General features: G+C 36.6%; 1 protein-coding gene across 5 annotated transcripts in view; it reads right to left on the bottom strand.

Moving 5' to 3' along the window:
* RUFY2 (RUN and FYVE domain containing 2) overlaps positions 1–27,179 on the bottom strand; it is a gene marked incomplete at both ends in the record, with an annotated part of 83,456 nt that overhangs the window by 42,695 nt on the left and 13,582 nt on the right. For 4 of the 5 annotated variants that reach the window (XM_082855130.1, XM_082855127.1, XM_082855128.1 and 1 more), the window contains 11 exons: positions 7,318–7,437; positions 9,866–9,963; positions 11,939–12,106; positions 12,952–13,068; positions 13,172–13,273; positions 15,265–15,334; positions 18,242–18,307; positions 19,364–19,425; positions 19,619–19,742; positions 21,677–21,778; positions 26,819–26,936. In XM_082855130.1, the coding sequence (XP_082711256.1) occupies positions 7,318–7,437; positions 9,866–9,963; positions 11,939–12,106; positions 12,952–13,068; positions 13,172–13,273; positions 15,265–15,334; positions 18,242–18,307; positions 19,364–19,425; positions 19,619–19,742; positions 21,677–21,778; positions 26,819–26,936 (1,147 nt within the window). Of the gene's footprint in view, positions 1–7,317; positions 7,438–9,001; positions 9,111–9,865; positions 9,964–11,938; positions 12,107–12,951; positions 13,069–13,171; positions 13,274–15,264; positions 15,335–18,241; positions 18,308–19,363; positions 19,426–19,618; positions 19,743–21,676; positions 21,779–26,818; positions 26,937–27,179 lie in introns of those variants that run through there. The other variant, XM_082855131.1, reaches the window with a different exon arrangement.

Raw genomic sequence — 27,179 nt, 5'->3', positions numbered from 1 at the left:
ATTATTTTCAGTGAAGCAATTTTAGATTTTATAATTAAGATTGAAGAGACAAGATACCTCAAAATGGAATTTACAAATTGTTGATAAATACCATTTCACCACAAATTTAAAAGGGATACAGAGGGACAGGTATATGCTACTAACACAGAAGTAAGCAAAGTGCAGAGTGAGTGCATTGTTGAGTGGCCGCATCATCCAGAATCAGAAAAAACTGAGAGAAAAAGCAAAGGAAAAATTTTGTTTTTAAGTTATTTAAAATATATTGTCAAAACACATGTTGACCACGAAGGGCAGAAACCATAAAGGGAAAAAAAAAGGGAAAATAGAACTATATAAAAATGTAAAACGTCTAAATGAAAAAAACCACTATGAACAAAGTTTAAAAATAGGGCTTCTCTGGTGGCACAGTGGTTGAGAGTCCGCCTGCCGATGCAGGGGACATGGGTTCATGCCCCGGTCCAGGAAGATCCCATGGGCCGTGGAGCGGCTGGGCCCGTGAGCCATGGCCGCTGAGCCTGCGAGTTTGGAGCCTGTGCTCCGCAACGGGAGAGGCCACAACAGTGAGAGGCCCGCGTACCGCAAAAAAAAGATATAAATAAATAAACAAACAAACAAACTATAGGGGCTTCCCTGGTGGCGCAGTGGTTGAGAGTCCACCTGTCGATGCAGGGGACACGGGTTCGTGCCCTGGTCCGGGAAGATCCCACATGCTGCGGAGCAACTAAGCCCGTATGCCACAACTACTGAGCCTGTGCTCTAGACCCCATGAGCCACAACTACTGAAGCCTGCATGCCTATAGCCCGTGCTCCGCAACAAGAGAAGCCACCGCAATGAGAAGACCCCGCACCGCAAAGAGGAGTAGCCCCCACTAGCCACAACTAGAGAAAGCCCGTGAGCAGCAACTAAGACCCAATGCAGCCAAAAATAAATTAATTTTTTAAAAACACACACAAAAAAACTATAAACTTAGAAAACATTTTCACTGTATGGGAAAAACCCACAATAAACACATAAAGAGCTCTTATATAAATAAATATTAAAAAGCTGAACACCACAGAGGAAAAACTAGAGGCTATGAACTGGCAATTCACAAAATAAAGAAATACAAAAGGCTATTACTAGTAATCAAAGATATGCAAATTCAAACAATAAAGCACAATTTTTCAGGCTAAATGATTCCTTTAGGTTAACTGAGATACGATAGTGTAGACCTATAGTAACTGATATGATACAATGTCCATAACGTAGTAAATACAATAAACAAGATACTAAAGAGCATGTAGCATGATCCTCTTTCTATTGATAAAAAGCAAAAAATATCTATGCATACCCAAAAAGAATGTTCATCAAAATGTTAGAAAAAGGTGTATCCAGGGAATTCCCTGGCGGTCCAGTGGTTAGGACACTGCACTTCCACTACAGGGGGCTTGGGTTTGATCCCTGGTTGGGAACTAAGGTTCCCTCATGCCACAAGCGCAGCCAGAAAAATAAAGGTATATCCCATTTTTATTTTCTTCACTTTTTTCTATATTTTCTTACATTTGGTCAACAGCATGTAATATTTTCATAATCAGAAACCAAAAAAAGTTATTTCCATTTTAGGTGAAAAAATGGAATTTGTTTTTCTTGGACAAAATCCCAACTGCCTATTTCTACAGAAACAGTTCCAATTTTTCTGAGGGATCCCCTTGATCTCCAAATTGTTAACATGTTTATGCTCTACCAAAATGGCACCCAATGAGAAATGAAATTACTTTCACAGTTTCATCAGGGACAAACATCTTCTCTCCACAGCTGTACCCAAGACCTATTGAGTAGGTTAGCCCTACAGGGAAGGACCAGGTCCCTGGAGCATTATTTGGGTCATTCTTTGGGCAGGGATCAAATAGAGGCATCACTGTAGAATTAATATCAGACTTGTCTTACCTGCCCTTTTGTCAAACTCTAGAAAAGTCATTCAGTAACACAGAGTACTGAAGTTTCAAGATTGTATTCTATTGACTGGCAAAGTGTCCCAGTCTTACTTTTCACATTTTTCCATTTGGCAGGGTACAGGGACTTAAACAACAAAACCCTTGGCACCATTAATAAACTTGATGACTTAAATGTTCTTTGTGATTTCTGTTGCCAAGGGAGTCCTGAAAGTGCTTTTGTGAAAGTCTTAAAATTAAGAGAAAATGTTCGTTTGCCAAATGGTGGTTTTTTTTGGGGGGGGGGGGCGGGGGGCGCATGTGAGTTTTAGTTTCACAATTTACAAATGATGTAAGTTTCCAACCAAGGTAATACCCCCTGGCCTAAAGCCTTATTCTATATACCAATTTCTCAAAATGTTATTTTTGTGGTAGATTTAAAAGGAACTTAATTCGGTTCTGAACAAGGTGGAGTAAACACATTTCTACCTATCCCTCCAACTAAGTACAGTTAAAATCCCTAGACATTATATATTAACAAACATAAGAATATCTTGAAAGGGGGAGAGAAGAAAGCAGACCAGCCAGAATTCAAGGAATAACACGGTGATGAGTTCCCTGAGGCTTCTTTTTGCCTTCCTTATAGCTCTGACTGGATGTAGAAGCCCACAACCCACAAACAGCAATGGGCACAGACAAAAAAAGCCCCAAGAAAAGCCTACTCTCTCCTGCCAAAGAGCTAGGAAGAAGCAGCCTAGCGTGATAGAAACCTTTTCAACGATAAATGCCCTATTCCAAAAAAAAAACACCAGAGGAAAAAACCATGCCCACCCCAACCACTGTCAGCAAAAGCCAAATGGGGAGCCTAGTTTCTACCCTCACCTGGCAATAATGAGGCATCCCTCCCAATTCCCACTGTTGTAGTATCAGAGAAAGAGCCAAGTGCGGAGCCTGGACTTTTTTACCACCACCCAGCAGTAATGAGGTATCTCTCCCCATCCACCTCTACGGTATTAGTGGAAGTCACATGGAGAGCGTGGACCTTTATTCTTATGCATCAGTAACAAGGCTTTTCTCACCCTCGCCACAGTGTCAGCAAAGGCCAAGTGGGGAGCCTAGATTTCTACCCTGGCCTGGGGTTAGTGAAGTACCTCTCTCACTCCCCTCCAGGGTGGTGTCAGCAGAAACCAAGAGGGAAGCATGGACTCCACTCCCACTTGATAGTAACAAGGCACCACTCTCCCTCTCCACAGTGGAGACTGAGTGGAAAGCACAGATTTCAAGCCCTGCCCACTAGTTAGGCACCCTTCTCCATTCCATCCAGGATGGTCCTGGGCTTCTACCCCCACTTGGTATGAAGAGTCAGTGTCCACGTTCCCCTGCTGGTGTGGTTTCAGTAGAGGACTGCTAAAACATAAGATTTAAGTAAGATGCAGTCTCAGAACATAGTTCCCAAAATGTCCAGAATGCAGTTGAAGAATACCTGTCATACCAAGACCCAGGAAAAATCAACAGATTCCAGGAAAAATCAACAGATGGCAACATATCAGATAATTCAAGATGTTGGATTTAACTAATAAGAATTTTAAAGCAGCCACCATAAAAATGTTCCCATGACCAACTAAGAATATGCTTGAGGAACCCTCCTACACTGTTGGTGGGTATGTAAATTGGTAAAACCACTACGGAGAACAGTATGGAGGTTCCTTTAAAAACTAAAAATAGGTTTCCCTGGTGGCGCAGTGGTTGAGAGTCTGCCTGCCGATGCAGGGGACACGGGTTCGTGCCCTGGTCTGGGAAGATCTCACATGCCGCGGAGTGGCTAGGCCCGTGAGCCATGGCCACTGAGCCTGCGTGTCCGGAGCCTGTGCTCCGCAACGGGAGAGGCCACAACAGTGAGAGGCCCGCGTACCGCAAAAAAAAAAAAAAAAACCTAAAAATAGAGCTACCATATGATCCTGCAATCCCACTCCTGGGCATATACCTGCAGAAAACAGTAATTGGAAAAGATACATGCACCCCAATTTACAGCAGCACTATTTACAATAGCCAAGACATGGAAGCAACCTAAATGTTCATCGACAGATGAGTAAATACAGATGTGTTATATTTATACAATGGAATATCAATCAGCCATAAAATGCCATTTGCAGCAACACAGACGGACTTAGAGATTATCATAGTAAGTGAAGTAAGTCACACAGAGAAAGACAAATATCATATGATATCACTTACATGTAGAATCTAAAAAAAAATTAGATAAATGAACTTATTTACAAAACAGAAATAGAGCCACAGACATAGAAAACAAACTTATGGTTACCAGAGGGGAAGGGGGGTAGTTTGGGATTAACATATACACACTACTATATATAAAATAGATAACCAACAGGTCCCACTGCCTAGCACAGGGAAGTATACTCAATATTTTGTAATTACCTATAATAACCTATAAGGGAAAATAATCTGAAAAAATATATAGATGTACATATAACTGAATCACTTTGCTGAACCCCTGAAACTAACACAATTTTGTAAATCACCTACAGTTCAACTAAAACAACAAAAACAAAAAACTCCCAAAATGTCATTTCCTCTACCTGGAAATTCCCTCTCCTGCCCAGATAGTGACTTAGACTCTTGGGTATCATTTAAAATACAGTTTATATTTTAACTCCTCTGAAAAAAAAAGAATATGCTTGAAACAAATTCATGAATAGGAAGTTTTGAAAGGAAGAAAGGAAATTTTGGAAGGGAAGAAGAGTCAAACGGAAATCTTAGAACTGAAAAATAAAATAATCTCACTGTATGGTCTCAATAGGAGAATGAAGATGATGAGGAAAGAATGAATGAATTTCAAAACAGAACAACAGAGACTGCCCGATCTGAACAACAGAAAGAAAACTGACCGAAAAAAATATATATAGTGTCAGGGTCCTATGGGACTACTAAAAAAAAAGACCTAACATTCATGATATCAGAGTCCCAGAAGAAGAGGAGAAAGCAGGTGGAACTGAAAAAAAAATATCTGAAGAAATAATAGCTGAAATTTTTTCAAATTTGGCAAAGATAAGCCTAATGACCCAAGAAGCTGACCAAAGGCAAAAAAGGATAAATCCAAAGAAAGAATCTGGAGGGTAACTACAGGAACAATGATTCAAATGACAGTCTACCTTTCATCAGAAACTACGAAGACCAGGGCTTCCCTGGTGGCACAGTGGTTGAGAGTCCGCCTGCCGATGCAGGGGACACGGGTTCGTGCACCGGTCTGGGAAGATCCCACATGCCGCGGAGCGGCTGGGCCCGTGAGCCATGGCCGCTGAGCCTGCGCATCCAGAGCCTGTGTTCCGCAACGGGAGAGGCCACAACAGTGAGAGGCCTGCGTACCGCAAAAAAAAAAAAAAAAAAAAAAACTACGAAGACCAAAAGAAAGTGGCACAACACTTTTCAAATGCTGAAAGAAAAGAACTGTCAACTCAGAATTTTAAGGATATTCTGAAAATATCCTTCAGAAATAAGGTGAAATCAAGACATTCTCAGATGAAAGAGAACTAAGGGAATTTGTTGCCAACAGACCTACCTTAGAAGAATGGCTAAATGAAGTTCTTCAGACACAAAGAAGGAAACTTGGAGCATCAGGAATGAAGAAAGAACAATAGAGAGTTTTCTAAATTATGTTTAATAGTTGAAGCAGAAACTATATCATTGTCTGATGTGGTTCTCAATATTACATAGAGGAAATATTTAAGCAAATTATATTGTAAAAAAGAGAACGTAAAAAGACCTAAGTGGAGGTAAGGCTTCCACACTTCCCTCGATATAGTAAAATGTTGATACCAGTGGTGAGAAATTGCAGATATATGGTACAATGTCTAGAGTAAACACTTTAAAAAATCTATACAAGAGATACACTAAAAAATACTATAGATAAATCAAAAGGGAATTCTAAATAATGTTCAAGTAACCCATAGGAAGACACGAAAAATCGAATAGAGGAATGAAAATACACAAAACAGCAGATTTAAGCTCTAACATATCAACAATTATACTAAATGTAAATAGGCTAAATACATCCTTAAAAGAGAGATTGGCAGAATGGATAAAAAACATGCACTATAGGAAACTTACTTCAAATATAATGATACACAATAGGCTGAAATTAAAAAGACAGAAAGTGTAAACATTAATCTTTTGTTTACTACATGAAAACATTAATCCGAAGAAAGCAGGAGTGGCTATGTTAATATGAGATAAAATAGACTTCAGAGCAAATAAAACTACCAGAGACAAAATGCACATTATATAATGATAAAAAGGTCAATTCACCAAGAAGACACAGCAATCCTAAATGTGTAGGCACCAAACAACAGAACTCAGAATACAAGAAGCAAAAACTGATAGAACTAAAAGTAGAAATATACATATCCACAATTATAGTTGGGATAGTTCAACAAATACTCTCTTGATAACTGATAGAACTACTAGACAGAAAATCATCAAGAATAGAAAAGAACTTAAAAACATCTCAATGGATTTAAAGGTAGCTTAGCAAGTTACACATCATACATGGTATGTGATCTTGTTAATGATCTGTTAAACATAATATTGGGTTGGCCAAAAAGTTCGTTCGGGGTTTTCTGGAACACCTTATGGAAAAACACGAATGAATTTTTTGGCCAACCCAATATATAACTCTTTATTTTCTATTGTTGTTTTGCTGTTTTCTTTAATAACAAAGTGGTACATATTTATTGGGGAAAAAATACTGATGTTTATAAAGTAAAAAGTAAAATACCCCTGTCAATTTACCATCACTCCCTTGAGATAACCATTTTCCAGAATCTGTATTCTTTAAACTCTTTTCTATGTATATGTAAATACACACATACACAGTTTTAATTTTATAAAAAATGGGATAATACTTAGCATACTGTCTGCAACTTATTTTTTTCAACTCAGTGACATATACTGACATCTTTCCTAGCTGGTAATATATAGATCTATCATATGAAGTACTAATAAAAATGTTTTCAGAAAATATCACTTTCTTTCATAACGTAAGCTCCTTTGAGTTACAAAGGCCTATTAACTCAGTATCTAGAAACATAATGGCCGTCAGATTAATGCTGAACAACAGCAAAAAGAATAAAAGTCTCCTTGAGCAAGAAGACAGCAAGACAATTGAAAGTACTCTATAAACAATAAAGGGAGCAAAAACATAAGTTTTATCACAATTATGCTTTCTAGTTTTTTTTTCTTTTTTCTTTTTTGGAAGGAGAACTCCACAACCTAGCCAGCATCATTAAATAAATAAAAATATAGGTTGTCTACCATTATGTGCAAAAAAATGGGGGGGAAGAGGGGGAAATTATGTTAATACAAGTATTTATTTCCAAATATACTCACAGCTGTTTCTCCTTTTGGGAGATTTGTTTCTGCAGACCGTCGAATTTACTCTGGCATTCTTGTAGATATTTCTTGTCCTCATCTTCAGTGTCCCTTTGCGCCTTCTCTGCTTGCTGCAATCTGGTGTAATTCAAATCAACTTTGGGTAAAACTGAGGCTAGAACTAGGGTGTAAAAGGGTGAAGAAGACAAATAAAAGAAAAATGGGGAAATAGAAACATTTCTAAATGAAAACAAAGTTTGGGGGAAAACTCACAAACTCAAACGTGAAAGAGCCACACAATGTCTAGAAATTGTTTTGTGATTTTTTTTTTTCAATATAACACATAATATACCCAGAATACTATCTTCAAATGTGCTTTATTTCTTGTTCATAATTAACAATGCAAAGCAATATAGCCTTTACCACTTATGTAAAGCATAATGTGTTAACTTTCAAAGTATAATACGTGTGTTACTGCCTTTTTACAAAACCATGAAAGTATAGTACTTATGTCTACACTAGGTGAAGAAGCCACATTGTTATATATTATGCTAGGATGTGTATGCTAGGAATCAAGTGTGCTACAAGGCCAAGAGCAAAGACCTGCAATTACTTCAAATAACAGCCAAGTCCTCCCTATAGAATCTTTATACATTTACTAAATTATGCCAATGTTTTTTTTGTGTGTGTATATGTGTTTTAAGATTCAAAAGAATTTATTACTAGTTGGCAACATTCTCTAGAGATCATTTTTGTTCCTCATCACTGAATTTTTAAAATTAGCTTAAAATGTGTATTTCTTTTTTTCTGCTTTTATTTGTAAGTCATTGCTTCTCCCTGTGCTTAGCTCCACTCCCTGCCTCCTATGGCCATCTAGGATTTCTTAGATTTAACGTCACTACTTTTATAAGAAAACATCTCCCAAGTATTCAAGGGACATTAAGTCCTTGTAGGGGATCAAAAGAGAAATTTCTATTCAACTAACCAAAAAAATTACCTCTTCTTTTCTTCCTTAAAACCATGCCAATGGCGCAACCCTCACACATTTCAAAAGTATAAAGGCCACTTCCAAAAAAAGAGAGTTAAGTGTAACATTCAAGTTATCTCTAAATTTAAATTTAAAATATTAAGATGGAGAGATGGGAGACCCAAGCTTTTCTCTAAGGGTACAGAAATGAAAATAAAAGTCAGAGTGAGGTAGGCCTTGAAGTTGTGCTATCACAGAAGAGGGCTAAGGGGAACTGGAAAATCAAGGAGCTAAAGCATAAGATGATGGCCATTCTGGGTTATAAACTATTTTAAAACATAGTAAAAAATCAGTAAAGGAGCTAGTAGGCAAAGAGTGGGCCAATGGGGAAAAAAGTCTGTGCCAACACATTGTGAAACCAAAGATTAACTTATTATTAAACAATTTTTATATTTTCCATCAAAAAGTAGCTAAAAAGATAAAACTGCATTCGAAAATTCTGACCTTCAAAGGGTCAATACTCAAATAAGCCCTTGTGCACAAGGTATGAGGAATTTTTGGAAATCCAAGTGCACCCACTCTGCTTTATGGCAGTGTATTACCACAGCAGCTGATCAATAAGTGTACAGGGTTCCTAATACCCTTTCACAATACATAATAGCATAAATTCTTTTTCAATTTAATATATTATAAAATTGTTGGTTCTCTTTTAGTCTGTTTGAATACAAGTGGTTTTCAGAAAGATATATCTTTGACCAGCTTGTACTGGTCCTGAGTGTCACTGCTGGCACATTTCACCAATGACATTGCAATTGTTCTAGTTTGAGTTAACAAATCATTGTCACTTCATAATGGAATGGACAGAAATCAAAAACAGAAAAAGGTAATAAAGATGTCCAAAATGTAAAAATGGGGATAAAGAAAACAAAAAAGAAAAAAGAAGAAAGAGGATGTCAATAAAAGAATATTCATGTCAATAAAGCATTAATAGTTATGTTTTTCATAAGTAGATTCAAAGAAAGCAATGATAAGACATATGTTGACACCAACATGACAGGTCAATGGAAATACATTACACTTTCCAACAATAAAAGTGAAAAATGCCAATATAAAACAATTCAATTTAAACAAAATTATTTCCTGGGTTAGGCTGAGGGTCCTAGCTCAAAGAAACACAACTAAACTGCCAACTCAGAAAGCTTGATTTCACATAAAGGGATGGTGAATGACAAGGGATATGACAATCAATATGCATGGAAATCAATCAGGGATAATTCCACCATGGATTTTGTTCGTTTTTCACTTTTTCGAGGTTTTTGTTTGTGTATTTGTTTTATGTAATACATTGAACCAAATGAAACTGCCGATATTAGGCCTTTCTTAAAAATCTACAAAATGGCAAGTTCAAATGAATCAGGCTAATATAAAGCAACTTGATTCCATGCAACAACCAAAACAAAAAAGGCAAAATTCTGCTGGGCTTTAAAAAAAATTCCTAATCTAAATTTTCCTAATGGTCTTTGTGGCAGGTGTCAGAGTTGAATAAAGAAAAGGGGGGTAAAGAAAGGAAAAAAGAAACTAAGACTGGAAATGCTGTACCTTTGTTCCAGCTGCCTCATGGCTGCAGTAATTTTATTGGTTTTTTCTTCTAGTCGGGCAATTATTTCATTTTTTTCTTTCAAATCAGCTTCAGAACCCTATTTAGAAAAACATAAAAGCTACAGTGGTTTTGATTTTTAAACCTGAATATCTATAAGCTTTGTATATCATTTTGCTATGGGATTGTTACTTTGAAATGAGCAGAGTTTATTTGTTGATTAAAATACTCCTAGATGCACCCCTATGTTCACAGCAGCACTATTCACAATAGCCAAGACATGGAAACAACCTAAATGTCCATCAACAGATGAATGGATAAGGAATATGTGGTACATATATACAATGGAATACTACTCAGCCATAAAAAAGAAAGAATGCCATTTGCAGCAACATGGATGCAACCAGAGATTATCATACTAAGTGAAGTAAGTCAGAAAGAGAAAGAGAAATACCATATTATATCGCTTATATGTGGCATATAAAATATGACACAAATGAAACTATCTACGAGACAAAAACAGACTCACATACAGAGAACAGACCTGTTGCTGCCGAGGGGGAGGGGGAGTGGGGGAGGGATAGACTGGGAGTTTGGGGTTAGTAGATGCAACATGTAACATACAGAATGGATAAACAACAAGGTCCTACTGTATAGCACAGGGAACTATGTTCAATATCCTGGGATAAACCATAATGAAAAAAATATAAGGAAGAATGTATATGTGTGTATAACTGAGTCACTTTGCTATACAGCAGAAATTAACACAACATTGTAAATCAACTATACTTCAATAAAAAATAAATTAAAAATAAAATAAAATACTCCTAGATATAAAGCAGTACTACTACAACTAGTCTTCATTTAAAATGTAATAAAGGGAGAATTCCCTGGTGGTCCAGTAGTTAAGACTCTGAGCTTTCACTGCCGAGGGTGCTGGTTCAGTCCTGGTCGGGAAACTAAGCTCCCACAAGCTGTGCAGCAAGGTCAAAAAAAAAAAAAAAAAGTAATAAAGGAAAAAAAACCTCAACCTTCAATATTTTCAGAAGATGACAGAATAAACTCGTGTAAAATATTCTATTTTTTCAAATTAAATTGTAAAGGGCTTTTGGCAACAAGTCTACTTAACAGCAATGTCACTTTATTAGAAAATTTGTAACAATTACAGTAAAGCATTTCAATCAAAATTAAATCTCTTAGGACTATACTGTGTAAAGAAGTTTACAAAAATGTCTTGCACATTTTGACTGAATTTTCCCAAAAGATTTAAGCTTCATCTGTTAATCTGTCAGCATTAAGAAACAAACTCAGGTAATTTTTTTGTTTGTTCTTTGACATTGCTACATTTCTGCAGCTTCCATTTAGGAAGTCACTGGTTTTTACTACAGACATGGCACAATTAAAATGGGGTCATAGGGCTTCCCTGGTGGCGCAGTGGTTGGGGGTCCGCCTGCCGGTGCGGGGGACGTGGGTTTGTGCCCCGGTCCGGGAGGATCCCACATGCCACGGAGCGGCTGGGCCCGTGAGCCATGGCCGCTGAGCCTGCGCGTCCAGAGCCTGTGCTCCACAACGGGAGAGGCCACAGCAGTGGGAGGCCCGCGTACCGCAAAAAAAAAAAAAAACAAAAACGCTCATCTCTTAAAAACCGAATCTTTCATACAAACATTCATTTTCAATTTATTTTTTATTTATTTATTTTTTGGCTGCATCAGGTCTTAGTTGTGGCACATGGGATCTTTCGTTGCGGCACACGGGATCTTTCGTTGCAGCGCATGGGCTTCTCTCTAGTTGTGGGGTACAGGTTTTCTCTTCTCTAGCTGTGATGTGCAGGCTCCAGGGCACATGGGCTCTGTAGTTTACGGCACGCAGCCTCTCTAGTTAAGGCGCGTTAAGTCCAGTATTTGTGGCGCGAGGGCTTAGCTGCCCCACTGCATGTGGGAACCTAGTCCCCAACCAGGGACGGAACCGCATCCCCTGCATTGGAAGGTGGATTCTTTACCACTAGACCACCAGGGAAGTCCCTCATTTTCAATTTATATAACAAGAAGTTTCAAGAATTTAAGAACATTCCTTACCTGCAACTTTTGATACATCTCTATGTTAATTGCTTTAACTTCCTCTAGTTGTTGTCGAAGGCCTATCAGAGTATCTTGTTTCTCATGGATATCTTTCTCCAACAACTTCATGGCAAGTTCAATCTCATGTTTCATACTAACTTGTACCGCGAGCTCATTCTCCACATCCTGCAATTCAATACAGCCTCAATTCACACACTGCTTCAGGATGTCAAAGTCAGATACACAACAATTAATGACAACAAAAAACAGTTACTATTTATTATGCAGACTACTCCTTTTGAGTTATAAGTCCCACTATAGGGAATCAACTAGGCCCTATAAGAACATTCTAAACATTTTCAAATGCACGTTTTGTTAAATGAAAGCATTTTCCACATTGTATTAATTATCACTATTTTAATGGCTAGAGAATTATGTATTCTTATGCCTCATAAGCTCAGTATTAATTTTCCTTAAACAAAGAAATGAAGTAGTCCATATCAGTAAAGGCCAAAGATAAATCAAAAATCCCATTTCACAAACAGTTTTAATTTCTTCTCTTCAAGAATTTTACATCAGAAGGATCCTAACATTAAAGACAAAAAGCAAAAGGGATGGAAAGGCTGGCAATACTCTCTTCTTGACCTGGGTTGGTTACACAGGTATTTATGTTATAATCCATCAAGCTACATATTTGTATTTTTCTGTCAGTATTTCATAATTTAGAAAGGTTAAAAAATAAGTTAATTTTAAATATGACTTTACTATTTGAATATTGATATCTGAATACATCATTCTATTCTATTTTTTGTAATGCTGGTCACAAGATACTCATTTCACAAACACAGACTGTAACGTACTTTAAAAACACTGTTTAAAAAACACTGACACAATGGGATTTTAAAGAATTTGAAGGGACTAAGGGGATCAGATTGCTATCCTACACCAAGGAAGATAAGGCTGATAGAGATTTTAGGTGGTGCTTAAGGGTAAACTATCATTTTTTCTAACGTAACTGTAATGTAACCTACTTGTCTTAACTGAGATTCATCTCGAAGCTGCCTTCTGGCTTCATTGTACATTTCATCTAGCCCCTGCCTAGAATGCTTATATGTTTGAAGCTCAGTTTCCACATCTACTTTGGTAACCTAGGAAGAAAACATAAAACTTTTAATTCTATAATCACTACTATTAATACAGCACAGATATATCCAGTCTATGCAAAAGTCCCCAAAATCAATCTATACTTACTTCTAGGTGCTGCTGTGTTTTCATTAAAATCAATTTATTTTCACTTCGTAATTGATGATTTTCTTCTTGGAGTTTAATGATATTATTCTTTGCTATTGCTAACTAAAAATAAAACAGGGGCAAGAAAAAAAGATTTTAAACATCTGTATTTATACTTGCTTTACAGGTTATGTTCATGACTATAACAATAGAAAATAAAATTCGAAAACTTGTAAAATATCTCTCACATCTACAGAAATTTTCATAAGAAAAATGTGCTCCTATTATCCCAAGATACCAATTAAAGGAATTATACTCTTATTTCTATTTCCTTTTGTTAACCAGTCAAATCGTATGTTAGTAGAAACATATTGCTTATCTGATTTATAATATGTCCTGAATACAAAGTGCATGAGTAAGCTTATGAAGAATTATATGGTAAACAGTAAGACTGTAAAGACTTGTGTAAAGGCAAAAACATCTATAAGGGAAGTTCTGCTATTATTGAAAATGTAACACAGACATTCATGATAATCAAATAGGACACCCTTGTGAAATCTGGGCATGCTGAGTGACTGACGATCACAAATATGAGACAGCTCTCACCCTCAGAGTTAAATATGAATGACTAAGTGACTTGGCTCTGAAGCCTAGAATGAAAAGAGGGATCCTAGGAAAGGAAAGCAGGAACTACTCCCCAATGTTGGCTTGCAAATAAATTTCTGAACACTTGGTCAGAAAGGCAACTCGAACTTCACAGTGCGCCTATTATGGTCAAGAGGCACAAACTAGTGAGGAGCTCTCTCTAATGGTCCCAATCTATCAAACTATCAAATGGTCCTAAACTATCAAAATGAAAATGCAGTCATGCAAACAGTCATGTGCTTCCTGGTTTGGGAAAATTAGGCCAATTCTAAAAGAAATATGAATTTTAATTAACATGTAAAGTAGGGTTCATAGCACTAATAACAGATTTCTTCCTCTAGCCTAAATAATTCTGAAAATGGAAAGCAATAATTCTTTTTAATTAATTAATTTATTTTATTTTTATTATTTATTTTTGGCTGCATTGGGTCTTCATTGCTGCGCGGGCTTTCTCTAGTTGCAGCGAGTGGGGGCTACTCTTTGTTGCGGTGCGCGGGCTTCTCACTGCTGTGGCTTCTCTTGATGCAGAGGACGGGCTCTAGGCTCATGAGCTCTAGAGCACAGGCTCAGTAGTTGTGGCGCACGGGCTTAGTTGCTCCGCAGCATGTGGGATTTTCCCGGACCAGGGCTTGACCCTGTGTCCCCTGCATGGCAGGCAGATTCTTAACCAATGAGCCACCAAGGAAGTCCGGAAAGCAATAATTCTATGGTTAGATAGATTAAAAAAAAACAAAACAAAAAAAACACAACTTATCTCAAAAGCAACTTTATAAATAGTATTAAAAAGAGATCTGAGGGAGTTCCCTGGTGGCCTAGAGGTTAGGATTTGGCACTGTCACGGCTGTGGCCCAGGTTCGATCCCTGGCTGGGGAACTGAGATCCCACAAGCTGTGCGGCATGGCCAAAATATTTTTTTTGAAGTTTTTAAAAAAATTTTTTTAAAAAAGAGAGCTGGGGTAAATTTCTGGTTCTGCAACCACCAGACAACTACTTCGACAATGCAGGAAACCAGAGCACATGGGATGAGTTTTACACATGGGAGTGTGGAGAAAGGGCGTACATGATCATGGACTGATGCTTGTAAGGAAAAGTAATCTGAATAGGAGAACACGAGGGACAGGATCATTTTAATGGTAATTCCTAACTATAGGTGGTACAGGTCATCCAGATTAAAAAATGAGACTCATGGCTTATTTATAGAAGAGTTGTATGCATTTCATCTTTAGGGCTCATTTCTAGAAGCTGAGTATCTCAAACAATTCACAGATTCACCTAAGAATTTGCCGGAGAATACATGGTTTCTTTAGAACTTATGATCATCAATTACAACTACACTATAAGTATTCCATCATAATGATGAAAATGTGTTTTTGTGTGTGTGCACGCTTAATGCATTCATACTTAAAATGGAAAAGGATCACCAATACTAGGTCCATGAAAGGCAATTATCCATGGCTAGGTGACAATACCTCTTCAATCAGCTTAGTATTTGACTTTTCTAAAGAGTCAACTCTTGAATGGAGACTGCTGACTGTGCTGCTGAAATTAATAAAGAAAAAACTCATTCAGAATCACACAAACTCACAAAGGCAAGAAAAAGTATGTTATCCTGGACTCATCATGTTGACTGACATGCACCAACTGCCCTGTCTGAATTTTTGATTTTGGGAAATTTCATTAAGTTGGAGAACTTGATCTGACTAACAGAGCAATAAAATCTGTAGCAAAAGAATAAAATTTTCCATTAAAATTCCATTTGGTGCTGCTCATTATATTTTGCTGTCTTCTTAGGGTCCTTCTTACATTTAACTTATAACATTTAGGAATTAAAATTCCACACAAAGATTACTAAATATTGTTAAAACTAAATTCAAAATTATTTTAAATTTAGGATGAATTTTAAATGTCCACTTTATAATTAAGTGGCTTAATGAAGCTTGTAAATAGTGGTCTTCAACACAAGCTCCATCTGTTCACCCTCTCCACTTTCATAATAACTTAAAGACCTCCAAACTCACCCATGGTTTGGGAAATGTGAATATGAGACACCCAGCATCAGGTATCCAATCAGCCTGCAGCTAAGCAATCACCCGTCTTTCAAGGATAGAGTCAAAAGTCAGGTTACAGTATATGAACAAATTTGTTCTGTGCATTTTTACTTAAATCGATCAAGATTGGACATTATTGTACATTTTACTGAGTCATTTTTCAAGGCCTGCTTGATTGTACCATCTCAAACTTTCTCTAATAAAATGAAATATGCTGTATACGTTGCAGTAAAATCTATAATAGATTCAACAAATTTTACACTAGCCTCAGAAATAAGTAATGGCATATTAGTTTAACTGATGAAACAAGAAAAATGTTTTTCTACTCATATTAAATCATTTTTAAAATACAATCATTCTTAGGTAAACAACTTGAATTTTTCACAAACAGCACAAGGGTATCCTGATGGTGATATGTAATAAGTACAGGACTAGGAGATGGAAGACCAAGTTTATAGTCCCTGCTTTTCTACTTTGTAATTGTGTCACCTTCAAAGTTGTAAAACCTTTCTGAGCTTCAGTTTCCTTATCTATAAAATCAGACAATGATATGTGCCCTACTTTTATGTGAGAATCAGTAAGATAATAATCAAAAAGCACTTTTAAAAACAATAAACCCTCAACAGTTTTTTTCTTTAAGTGAAGGATAATAAGTGAGTTCTATTTTTTCTATTTTCTATACTTTTGAAATATTCTAAATGTACAAGAACTACTTTCTAAAGAGACAAACAATAAAAAAATTAATACATAAAATATACAAAAGTAAGGTACCAATATTGCTGTAACTGAATAATACACATAATTGAAAAGGGAATGAGAAAGCTCTTCTGAACTGAATGAAATAAACTCTAAAGATAAACAGTTGAGTAAGAATAGTAAAGTACAGACTAGTGTAAAAATTATGCTACCCTATGTATCTCTGGAGGCATACACAAGAACCTAGTGTATTAATTACTCCCAAAGAGGGAAACCAGATGGTTGGAGATCAGGGAAGAGGGAAATTTTTCATTTTATGTTCCTTTTGAAGTTCGAACCATGTGAATATATTACCTATTCCTAAATAGTGAGTAGAAATTTAAAAGTAAATAAATAAGCAGTACAAGGTTGCATTCAGATATACAATCTCAGAAATACAAATTACAAAATACATATATATATGCATATATTTCCTATATCAATTATTAAAACTCCATGATGAAAAAAGAAAAGACACTGATATAAGATCTTTCTTCTCTCTCCAACTTCAGAGAGAAAGCAAGAGTTACAACTTATTAGTTTCTTTTTCTAAAATGGGAAAATGTTTAACTGTATTTTCGGATTGTAATGCATGTTTATTGAGTGAAACTCAGAAAATACATAAAAGTATAAAGAAATTTAACAATTATTCATAATATCACCCAGAGATAGCCATTTTTGAATTATTCATCTTAGTTAATGAGAACAGTCTGTTTCTAACAATGTAGTAAATATTATTCACTATACCTGTGCTATCTGGTATGGCAGCCATAAGCCACATGTGGCTTCTCTGAATTGAAATGTGCTGTAAGTGTAAAATGCACATTGAATTTTGAAAACAGTACAACAAAATATATAAAATATCTCATATTTCATGTTTCTTTTAAATTTTTTTAATGTGGTTACTAGATATTTTAAATTACCTTTGTGACTCACATTATATTTCTACTAGACAGAACTATACTACACTATTTTACACACAAGATCTCAGAAATTCTACCCTGATAGAGTATTCACTAACAGCTTCAATGACCAGGTGACATTGGAAGGAGAAAACTTCCACCATGGAAGATGACAGTCACACTGACACGTGAAGTCCTTTGAAGTAGGAAAAATGAATTTTTTTTTTTTTTTTTTTTTTGCGGTGTGTGGGTCTCTCACTGTTGTGGCCTCTCCCATTGCAGAGCACAGGCTCCGGACGCACAGGCTCAGCGGCCATGGCTCACGGGCCCAGCTGCTCTGCGGCATGTGGGATCTTCCCAGACCGGGGCACGAACCTGTGTCCCCTGCATCGGCAGGCGGACTCTCAACCACTGCGCCACCAGGGAAGCCCGGAAAAATGAATTTTTGAACCACCAAAATGATATAAACTTTCACCCTATCTAGCCTTTTTTTCTCAAGGGTAGAGGAATAAGTCTGAAATTCTATTTTTAAATGTCTCTGAAGATTCTATTTAAAAATATGACTCTCATTTTCTGCTGAAAATCAGTTATTTCCAATAATTCTCTGTATTCTCAATTTCCATTCACTCTCTATCCCCTCAACCCCTTTTCAAAGATGCTTAGAAAAAAGGAATAGGGTTAAGATGACCTGAAGGGGGAAAAAAAAAAACCTAAGACAACATCCAAAATGTACTAAGTATCCATGTGTCCATAATACTTACTTCAGTTGTCTATTTAATTCTTCAACATAATTCTTCTGGTCTAATATGGCAGCAATTTGAACATTCCTAGAGGAGGGGAAAAAGCAGCTTTGTGCTAACTGGAAAGGTATTTACTGGGTGACCAAAAAAAAAAACCCCCACAAAAGATCTAAATTATCTAAAATTGTGTTAAACCATAATGGTAAAACAACGTTATCTTGCCTTTAAAATAAAATTCAAGAATCTTTATAATCATATAGCAGCAAGCTGTGTACTAAATAACTACAACTTTTGTTAAATAAATTACTTGCTAATATTAAACAATACCATTAGTATGTTTTTAAATACTTTTGCATTTATTTATTTAATTAATCTATTATTTTTTTTGCGGTACGCGGGCCTCTCACTGTTGTGGCCTCTCCCGCTGCAGAGCACAGGCTCCGGACGCACAGGCTCAGCGGCCATGGCTAACGGGCCTAGCCGCTCCGCGGCATGTGGGATCTTCCCGGACCAGGGCACGAATCCGTGTCCCCTGCATCAGCAGGCGGACTCTCAACCACTGTGCCACCAGGGAAGTCCCATTTATTTTTTTAAGAAATATATTTGACATATAACATTGTGTAAATTTAAGGTGTACAACATGTTAATATGATACATTTAATATTGTGAAATGATTACTGTTATGTCTTAAAATAAACCAGCATTTGTAAGCTTATGAATAATAAGCTTTCATTTCTTTTTATCACAGAAACAGAGCTGACTATTAAAATGGGTCTCTGGGGAATTCCCTGGCAGTCCAGTGGTTAGGACTCCATGCTCTCAGTAACAAGGGCCCAGGTTCGATCCCTGGTCGGGGAACTAAAATCCCATAAGCCGTGCAGCACAACCAAAAAATAAAGAAAGAAAAAAGAAAATGGGTCTCTGAACTACTGGTATGACCAAAAGTCATACTTCAGATTAAAACCTCCTTCTAAGTGATTTTTGCTTTGTAAACCTAGTAAATGGAAGTGAAAACAAAACAAAGCAGGAACTACACAGAAAAAAAGGAAATAAAAACCACATTGCAAATAGATGGACCTCATACTGATTTGTAAAGAGCTACATATAAAATACAACATGTGAAATAACTTATGAAAATCATACCTTTCTTTATTTCCAATATCTTCTTCGTTCTTTAAATACATGGAAAAATCAATCACTCCAACCTAAAGTAAATAAAGTTATTCTTATTTAGAGGGTGGAAATTCTAGAAGTACCTTTAACATACAACTGACTTTCATCCCTAATTTTTTTCTAGTGTTTAACAGCACTGTTTACAACTTAGAGTAATACCTGGATCAAAGAGGAACAGTACAAAGTGAAAACACTCTGCATTTGGCACTAGTCATTCTCACTTACTTGTGAGTCTAAATCCTCTCCCTTTACACACAGATTAGCGTCTATCACATTCAGGCCAACCAGCAGCCCAACAATTACTGCTCCTTCTTCTTCCATCATTAGTGCATGATACTCATAGAATTCACTGTGAAAATTAAAATAATAAAAATCTTACATTACAAATTTATTTTGAAAACTAAATTTTAAAATCTCAATACCTTATTACAAGAATGGAACCAATATAAATTAGGTAACTTGAAATTAGCCTTTCTATATGCAAATAACTTAAAATTTTTGAGATTTAAATGTCTATAAAGAAAACGTAAAAGAAACGGACTGAAGGAGATAAAAGAGGAAAAGGAATTTTGAGAAAGAGAAAAGAGAAGCAAACAGAGATTTTAAAAAAAAAAGGGAGCAGCATTGAGCCCTGGAATGTTTGTGACTCTCGAAAGATACAGTGACTGCTGCTGATCTGATTACGATACTTTTTAGTACAGCTGAATTTTCATCCCAGGACTTATTAAGACGCTTAGGATAAAGACTAATGTGGGGAAACGAACATAAGAAACATTTCAAGTCCATTTTCTAGTCAATGCATTTGGTATATCTATTGCAAGTGCTCTTAATAGATAAGCATTAAAGATATTTATGGATATCTAGATCCCAAAAAATGTTCAAACAAGAGACTTGTGAAAGAAATAGGACAGCCTAAAAACTAAGACTTGACAACTAATACTCAGAAAACTATTTATCACTGTCTCATGCCTTCCTCAAGAAGTCCCATGTATATTACTTAATCACCTTAATTAACCTTCAGAATATCGTTGAGAAATTGAAGGCGTTTAAAGCATGGTCATTCTCATTTAACAAATGGGAAAACCAAGATGTACAACTGGAGTCACAAGTAAAATAAAAAACGACCAGGGACTTCCCTGGTGGTCCAGTGGTAAAGAATCCACCTTCCAGTGCAAGGGATGAGGGTTTGATCCCTGGTTGGGGAACTAAGATCCCACGTGCCGAGGGGCAACTAAGCCCACAAGCCACAACTACTAAGCCCATGTGCCTCAACTAGACAGCCCACGTGCTGCAAACTACACAGCCCACACGCTCTGGAGCCTGCACACCACAACTACAGAGCCCACGTGCCATAACTACAGAGAGAAAACCCACACGCCACAACTAGAAAGAAGCCCGCACGCTGCAACGAATAGCCTTAGCACTGCAATAAAAAAGATCCTTGGGCTTCCCTGGTGGCGCAGTGGTTGAGAGTCCGCCTGCCGATGCAGGGGACGCGGGTTCGTGCCCCGGTCTGGGAGGATCCCACGTGCCGCGGAGCGGCTGGGCCCGTGAGCCATGGCCGCTGAGCCTGCGCGTCTGGAGCCTGTGCTCCGCAACGGGAGAGGCCACAACAGTGAGAGGCCCGCGTACCGCAAAAAAAAAAAAAACGGAAAAAAAAAAAAAAAAAAAGATCCTTCATTCCACAACGAAGACCCGATGGAGCCAAAAATAAAAATAAATTTAAAAGAAGAAAACATTAAAAAAAAAAAAGACCAGATTCTCCAAAATATCACAGAGGCACTCTAAGAGAACAAGGGCGAAGAGAGGGGCTGCCATGGGCCCACTCCCTTTGAGAACTGATATCCTTGCTTTGAAAGTCTGTCTTAAACATTTGGCCTTCAATTTAAACTGACAGTTTAAAAAGCGCCCACAATACAATCAAAGCAGTAGTTTGGACATTCAGGATCTAAAGAGAAACCTCCTGAATTAAAGCCCCAAATTCCAATACAAATTTTTATTCATAGAATTAACTAATTTAGGAAAAAATTAAAACTTAGAAATATGACATATAAATTTCCACCTTGTCAGCCAATAAAAATCTTACAGTATTCATTTTTTAGGCTAGTTCTTGATCCATGTTATGTCTCCACTATGCTTCTCTATCTCATTTTGCTCCTCCTTTTATTTTATGCCATCGTAATGTATTTTACATATCCTTTCATACTATATCTTCAACCATTTTTGGGAAACAGGATATAAATGAAATAAAAAATGAAAATGAACATGATTTAATGGTAGTACCTCAAGAGATCCCTTTGAATAATTAAGCAACGCAGGTAGTCAGCCATTTTTTTTTGCATGAGGGCTAATCGAAGCCACGCTCTTGCACGACCCAGGGGGGTCCTGAAAAGCAAAACCCAACAGTCAGAAAAGAGCCCCAGCCCAAAGATTATAGACTACATCTTCTATCTTTGTTGAAGTACACATTAATAAAGAAAAAAGCAATTTATCATGGTTTTATCTTAGTTTCTAGAGTTTCAAGCTGACTTAGTTTCAAGTCAGCTCTTTGAGCATGCAAACCAATCCCTGGGAGCTTTTTAAGTCTCTAAGATAAATCTGCACCTACAGGACATCTAGGTACCATTTTATGTCTTGGAAAAAATGACTCTCTAAATAGTGAGGATAATTCCACAAGAAATATTTTATCAGAATAGGCTTAGCCCTCTAAATATGATTATGCAAAATGCATCAATAAAGGCAATATAATGCTCTCAAAAAATAACTGATATTATATCTGAATTTTAAAAATCATGACAAAGCTAAGAAGGTATCTAGATGCTAATTAATTAGAAAGAATCACTGCTTGCTATTTTTCAAATGTTTCTTTTATCCAGTTGTCGTTTAAAACATTAAATCTCCTCTTTAACGTGGAGGCCTGATGGGAACAGAACTTTTAAAACAACAAATTTGTCTGAAAGGCTGTGGACCAGGCCATTTTTGCTGGCTATAAGCAGTGTCTCTGGGACAGAGGGAGCACACAGCTCTTCTTAAAACTGAAGGTATCCTGCAACCTTACCAAATACGTTGATTAGTTCTAGTAGTTTTCTGGTGGCATCTTTAGGATTTTCTATGTATAGTATCATGTCATCAGCAAACAGTGACAGTTTTACTTCTTCTTTTCCATTTGTATTCCTTTTATATCTTTTCCTTCTCTGATTGCTGTGGCTAGGACTTCCAATACTACATTGAATAATAGTGGTGAGAGTGGACATCCTTGTCTTGTTACTGATCTTAGAGGAAATGCTTTCAGCTTTTCACCACTGAGAATGATGTTTACTGTGGGTTTGTCGTATATGGTTTTTATTATGTTGAGGTAGGTTCCCTCTATGCCCACTTTCTGGAGAGTTTTTATCATAAATGGGTGTTGAATTCTGTCAGAAGCTTTTTCTGCATCTATTGAGATGATCTTATGGTTAACAACGAAAGGTCAGAAAGAGAAATTAAGAAAACAATAAGAGAATAAAATACCTAGGAATAAACCTACCTAAGGAGGCAAAAGACCTGTACTCAGAAAACTATAAAACACTGATGAAAGAAAACAAAGATAACATAAACAGATGGAGAGATATACCATTCTGCTAGATTGGAAGAATCAATATTGTGAAAATGACTATACCACCCAAAGCAATCTACAGGTTCAATGCAATCCCTATCAAATTACCAATGGCATTTTTCACAGAACTAGAACAAAAAATTTTACAACTTGTATGGAAACACAAAAGACCCCGAATAGCCAAAGCAATCTTGAGAAAGAAAAATGGAACTGGAGGAATCAAGCTCTCTGACTTCAGACTATACTATGAAGCTACAGTAATCAAGACAGTATGGTACTGGCACAAAAACAGAAATATAGATCAATGGAATAGGATAGAAAGCCCAGAGATAAACCCACGCACATATGGTTACCTTATCTTTGACAAAGGAGGGAAGAATGTACAATGGAGAAAGGACAGCCTCTTCAATAAGTGGTGCTGGTAAAAACGGATAGATACATGTAAAAGAATGAAATTGGAACACACCATACGCAAAAATAAACTCAAAATGGATTAAAGAACTAAATGTAAGGCCAGAAACTACCAAACTTAGAGGAAAACATAGGCAGAACCCTCTGTGACATACATCACAGCAAGATCCTTTTTGACCCACCTCCTAGAGTAAGGGAAATAAAAACAAAAATAAACAAATGGGACCTAATGAAACTTAAAAGCTTTTAGACAGCAAAGGAAACCATAAACAAGACGAAAAGACAACCCTCAGAATGGGAGAAAATATTTGCAAACAAAGTAACTGACAAAGGATTAATCTCCAAAATATACAAGCAGCTCACGCAGCTCAATATCACAAAAAACAAACAACCCAATCCAAAAATGGGCAGAAGACCTAACTAGACATTTCTCCAAAGAAGATATACAGATGGCCAGCAAATACATGAAAAGATGCTCAACATCACTGATCAGGAGAAAAATGCAAATCAAAACCATAATGAGGTACTACCTCACACAGGTCAGAATGGTCATCATCAAAAAATCTACAAACAATAAATGCTGGAGAGGGTGTGGAGAAAAGGGAACCCTCTTGCACTGTTGGTGGGAATGTAAATTGCTACAGCCACTATGGAGAACAGTATGAAGGTTCCTTAAAAAACTAAAAACAGAACTACCATACGACCCAGCAATCCCACTATTGGGCATATACCCTGAGAAAACCAGAATTCAAAGAGTCATGTACCACAATGTTCACTGCAGCACTATTTACAACAGCCAGGACACGGAAGCAACCTAAATGTCCACTGACAGATGAATGGATAAAGAAGATGTGGCACATATAGACAATGGAATATTACTCAGCCATAAAAAGGAACGAAATTGAGTTTTTGTAGTGAGGTGGATGGACCTAGAATTTGTCATACAGAGTGAAGTAAGTCAGAAAGAGAAAAACAAACACCGAATGCTAATGCATGTATATGGAATTTTAAATAGCAGTATGGATGAACCTAGTGGCAGGGCAGGAATAAAGATGCAGATGTAGAGAACAGACTTGAGGGCACGGAGGGGAAGGGGAAGCTGGGACAAAGTGAGAGAGTACCACTGACATATATACACTCCCAAATGTAAAATGGATGGCTAGTGGGAAGTTGCTGCATAGCACAGGGAGATCAGCTGGATGCTTTGTGATCACCAAGAGTGGTGGGATAGGGAGGAGGGTAGGAGGGAAGCTCAAGAGGGAGGGGATATGTGGATATATGTATACATATAGCTGATTCACTTTGTTGTACAGCAGACACTAACACAACATTGTAAAGCATTTATACTCTAAAAAAGATGTAAAAAAAAAACTGATGGCGTTTGTGCTCAAGATGAAAACTAATTCTATCTAGGCAAGAGATGTGATGTGTACAAAGCAAAAAACAACACAGTAACTCCTTGTGGCAAACTGAACAAAACCAGCCATCTAGGGGAAGGTAACCTGTGCTCATGGTAACAGTGGCATGGTTTGCACCAAATTCTGAAGCAACCTTCCTGCTAAGGTCATAGGACACAGAATCGGTGTGATGCTATACCCCTCAAGGATTTAAACTTATTGAAAAGTAGATAAATAAAAGTGTGGATTTGTTCTCTTGCTAAAAAAAATTTAATCTCGTATCTCTCTTATCCAAATTCTTATCATTTAGTAAAAATAAAACCAAGTTTTACAGAACATGTATGACTTTTTTAAAGAGAAATACATCATTCACACTTTTATGTTTTCTTATGCAGAGAACATTTTAGCAGGTAATGTGGGAGGAAACTTAATCTTCACTTCAAACAGCTAACAACTTTCTTATGGCTTAGCATTTTATTTTATTTATTGTTTTGCTTTTTAAAAACAATATGAACATGTATCTTCATATTAAAGTGAAGCCAAATCTTATATTTCTCTTTTTGAGAGTTAAATTTCCCTTTTCCTCTCTTTGTTAAAAATTGCTACACCTTATATACCATTGTAAGAAATATGAAGTGTGAACATCACTTGCTATTTAATTCTAAAAACTGGGTTTAAATCCTGGCTCTGCCACTTGTTAACTGTAACTTCTTTATCTTTACTTTTCACATCTATACAATTATCATGATAATAATCTCTACCCTAAAGTTGATTTAAGCGCTAAATGAGATAAGTCATGTAAAACAATTATCCTGTTACCCTGATACAGTACTCAATGAATAGCTATTTACTTTTATCACTCAATTAAGTACAACTTGCAAATTTGGATGTTGTGATAACAGAAAACACTACCATATTCCCTATAACATACAAAACCCTAAATTGTAAAGCTAAGAGAAAGCAAACTGATAATCTGACAAAAAATGGTAAGCATAAAAAAAAAAGTTATCTCATTCACAAGAATTAAGATAAACTAAAGTAAGCTCTTCTATCTTAATCACACCCTGAAGAACATAAAACCTTAGCCTTAACAGCAAAACACCTGCAAAAAATTTTCAACACTCATGAGTCACTAGCTAGAACATTCAGCTTTTAGGACATTTCATATACAGCTTTTCCTCAGTATTTGTGGGGGACTGGTTCCAGGACCCCCTCAGATACCAAAATCCATGGATACTCAAGCCCCTTATATAAAATGGCATAGTATTTTGCATATAACCTATGCGCATCCTCCCATATACTTTAAATCACCTCTAGATTACTTATAATACCTAAAATAAAGTAAATACTATGTAAATAGTTGCCAGGGTGTGGCAAATTCAAGTTTTGCTTTTTGAAACCTTCTGAAAAAAATTTTTTTGAATATTTTTGATCCAAAGTTGGTTGTATCTGCAGATGCAAAACCCACAGATATCGAGGGCCAGTTGCACCTTCATCTAGTCAAACAGGCAGATGACAATATAGATCCCAATTTTAAGAATAAAAAAAAGTAATTTGCACAAGTCCTGTGGTACAAAAATGGCTTATCAGAGAACTCAAATCTCCTGAGCCTTTGCCCTGGATTTAGCTTAAATCAGTCTTCAAATAGTACAACTGCCTACTACTGCAAACCAGCTTAATACTCAGGAAACGGAAATGCATAATTGATACATCCTATCTTAAAAGAACTTGCCTATTTCCTGCAATACAATGCAGAATTTAAGTAAGTGATATAAGAGTGACTATAATGATAGCAGTATAAAAGAAAGAGCACTTAATTCTTATTGAAGGGGCTAAGAAAAATTTCATAAAGGAAATGAAATTTGAGCTGAGCCATAAAGAATAAACAGAATTTTATTAGAAGAGAATGCAAGAAGGTTACATAAGGCTGCGAGAAGATAATAAACTAGACTGTGAGGTACTTTTAAGGAATAGTAAATATACTTCTACGGTGAAGGAGGAACAAGTAATAAGATTACTTACTTAAGACCAGGTAAATCCCGGACACTAGCTCCTATTTCCTCTGCTTCTGGGTACAGCTTCTCCACCAGTTCCAAAGGGCCCCATATAGTTTTGTTATAACTCAAAAATGATTTTCTTACTTTAAAAAGAAAATATAATGCATGTAACTTCAACTTACAAAACTGTAGTAACCTCATGTTAAATACTTAGTTTCAACATTTCTAACTTAACATACGATTATTCACAGACCTTTCCTCTCTTATCACTACACAGCCCTGTTGATCAGAAGCCTGTTGATTCTGATATTCTCCCTATCAGAAATATGCACCTTGGTCATTTTTCCATATCAGAAATATGCAAGTAGGTAATTAAAGTAGAAGAA

Source organism: Leucopleurus acutus (genome assembly GCF_964270905.1).
Source record: "Leucopleurus acutus genome assembly, chromosome: 14".
NCBI lineage: Eukaryota > Metazoa > Chordata > Mammalia > Artiodactyla > Delphinidae > Leucopleurus > Leucopleurus acutus.
The sequence above is the reverse complement of the archived record's forward strand: the minus strand, read 5'-3'. Positions and strand labels throughout refer to the sequence as shown.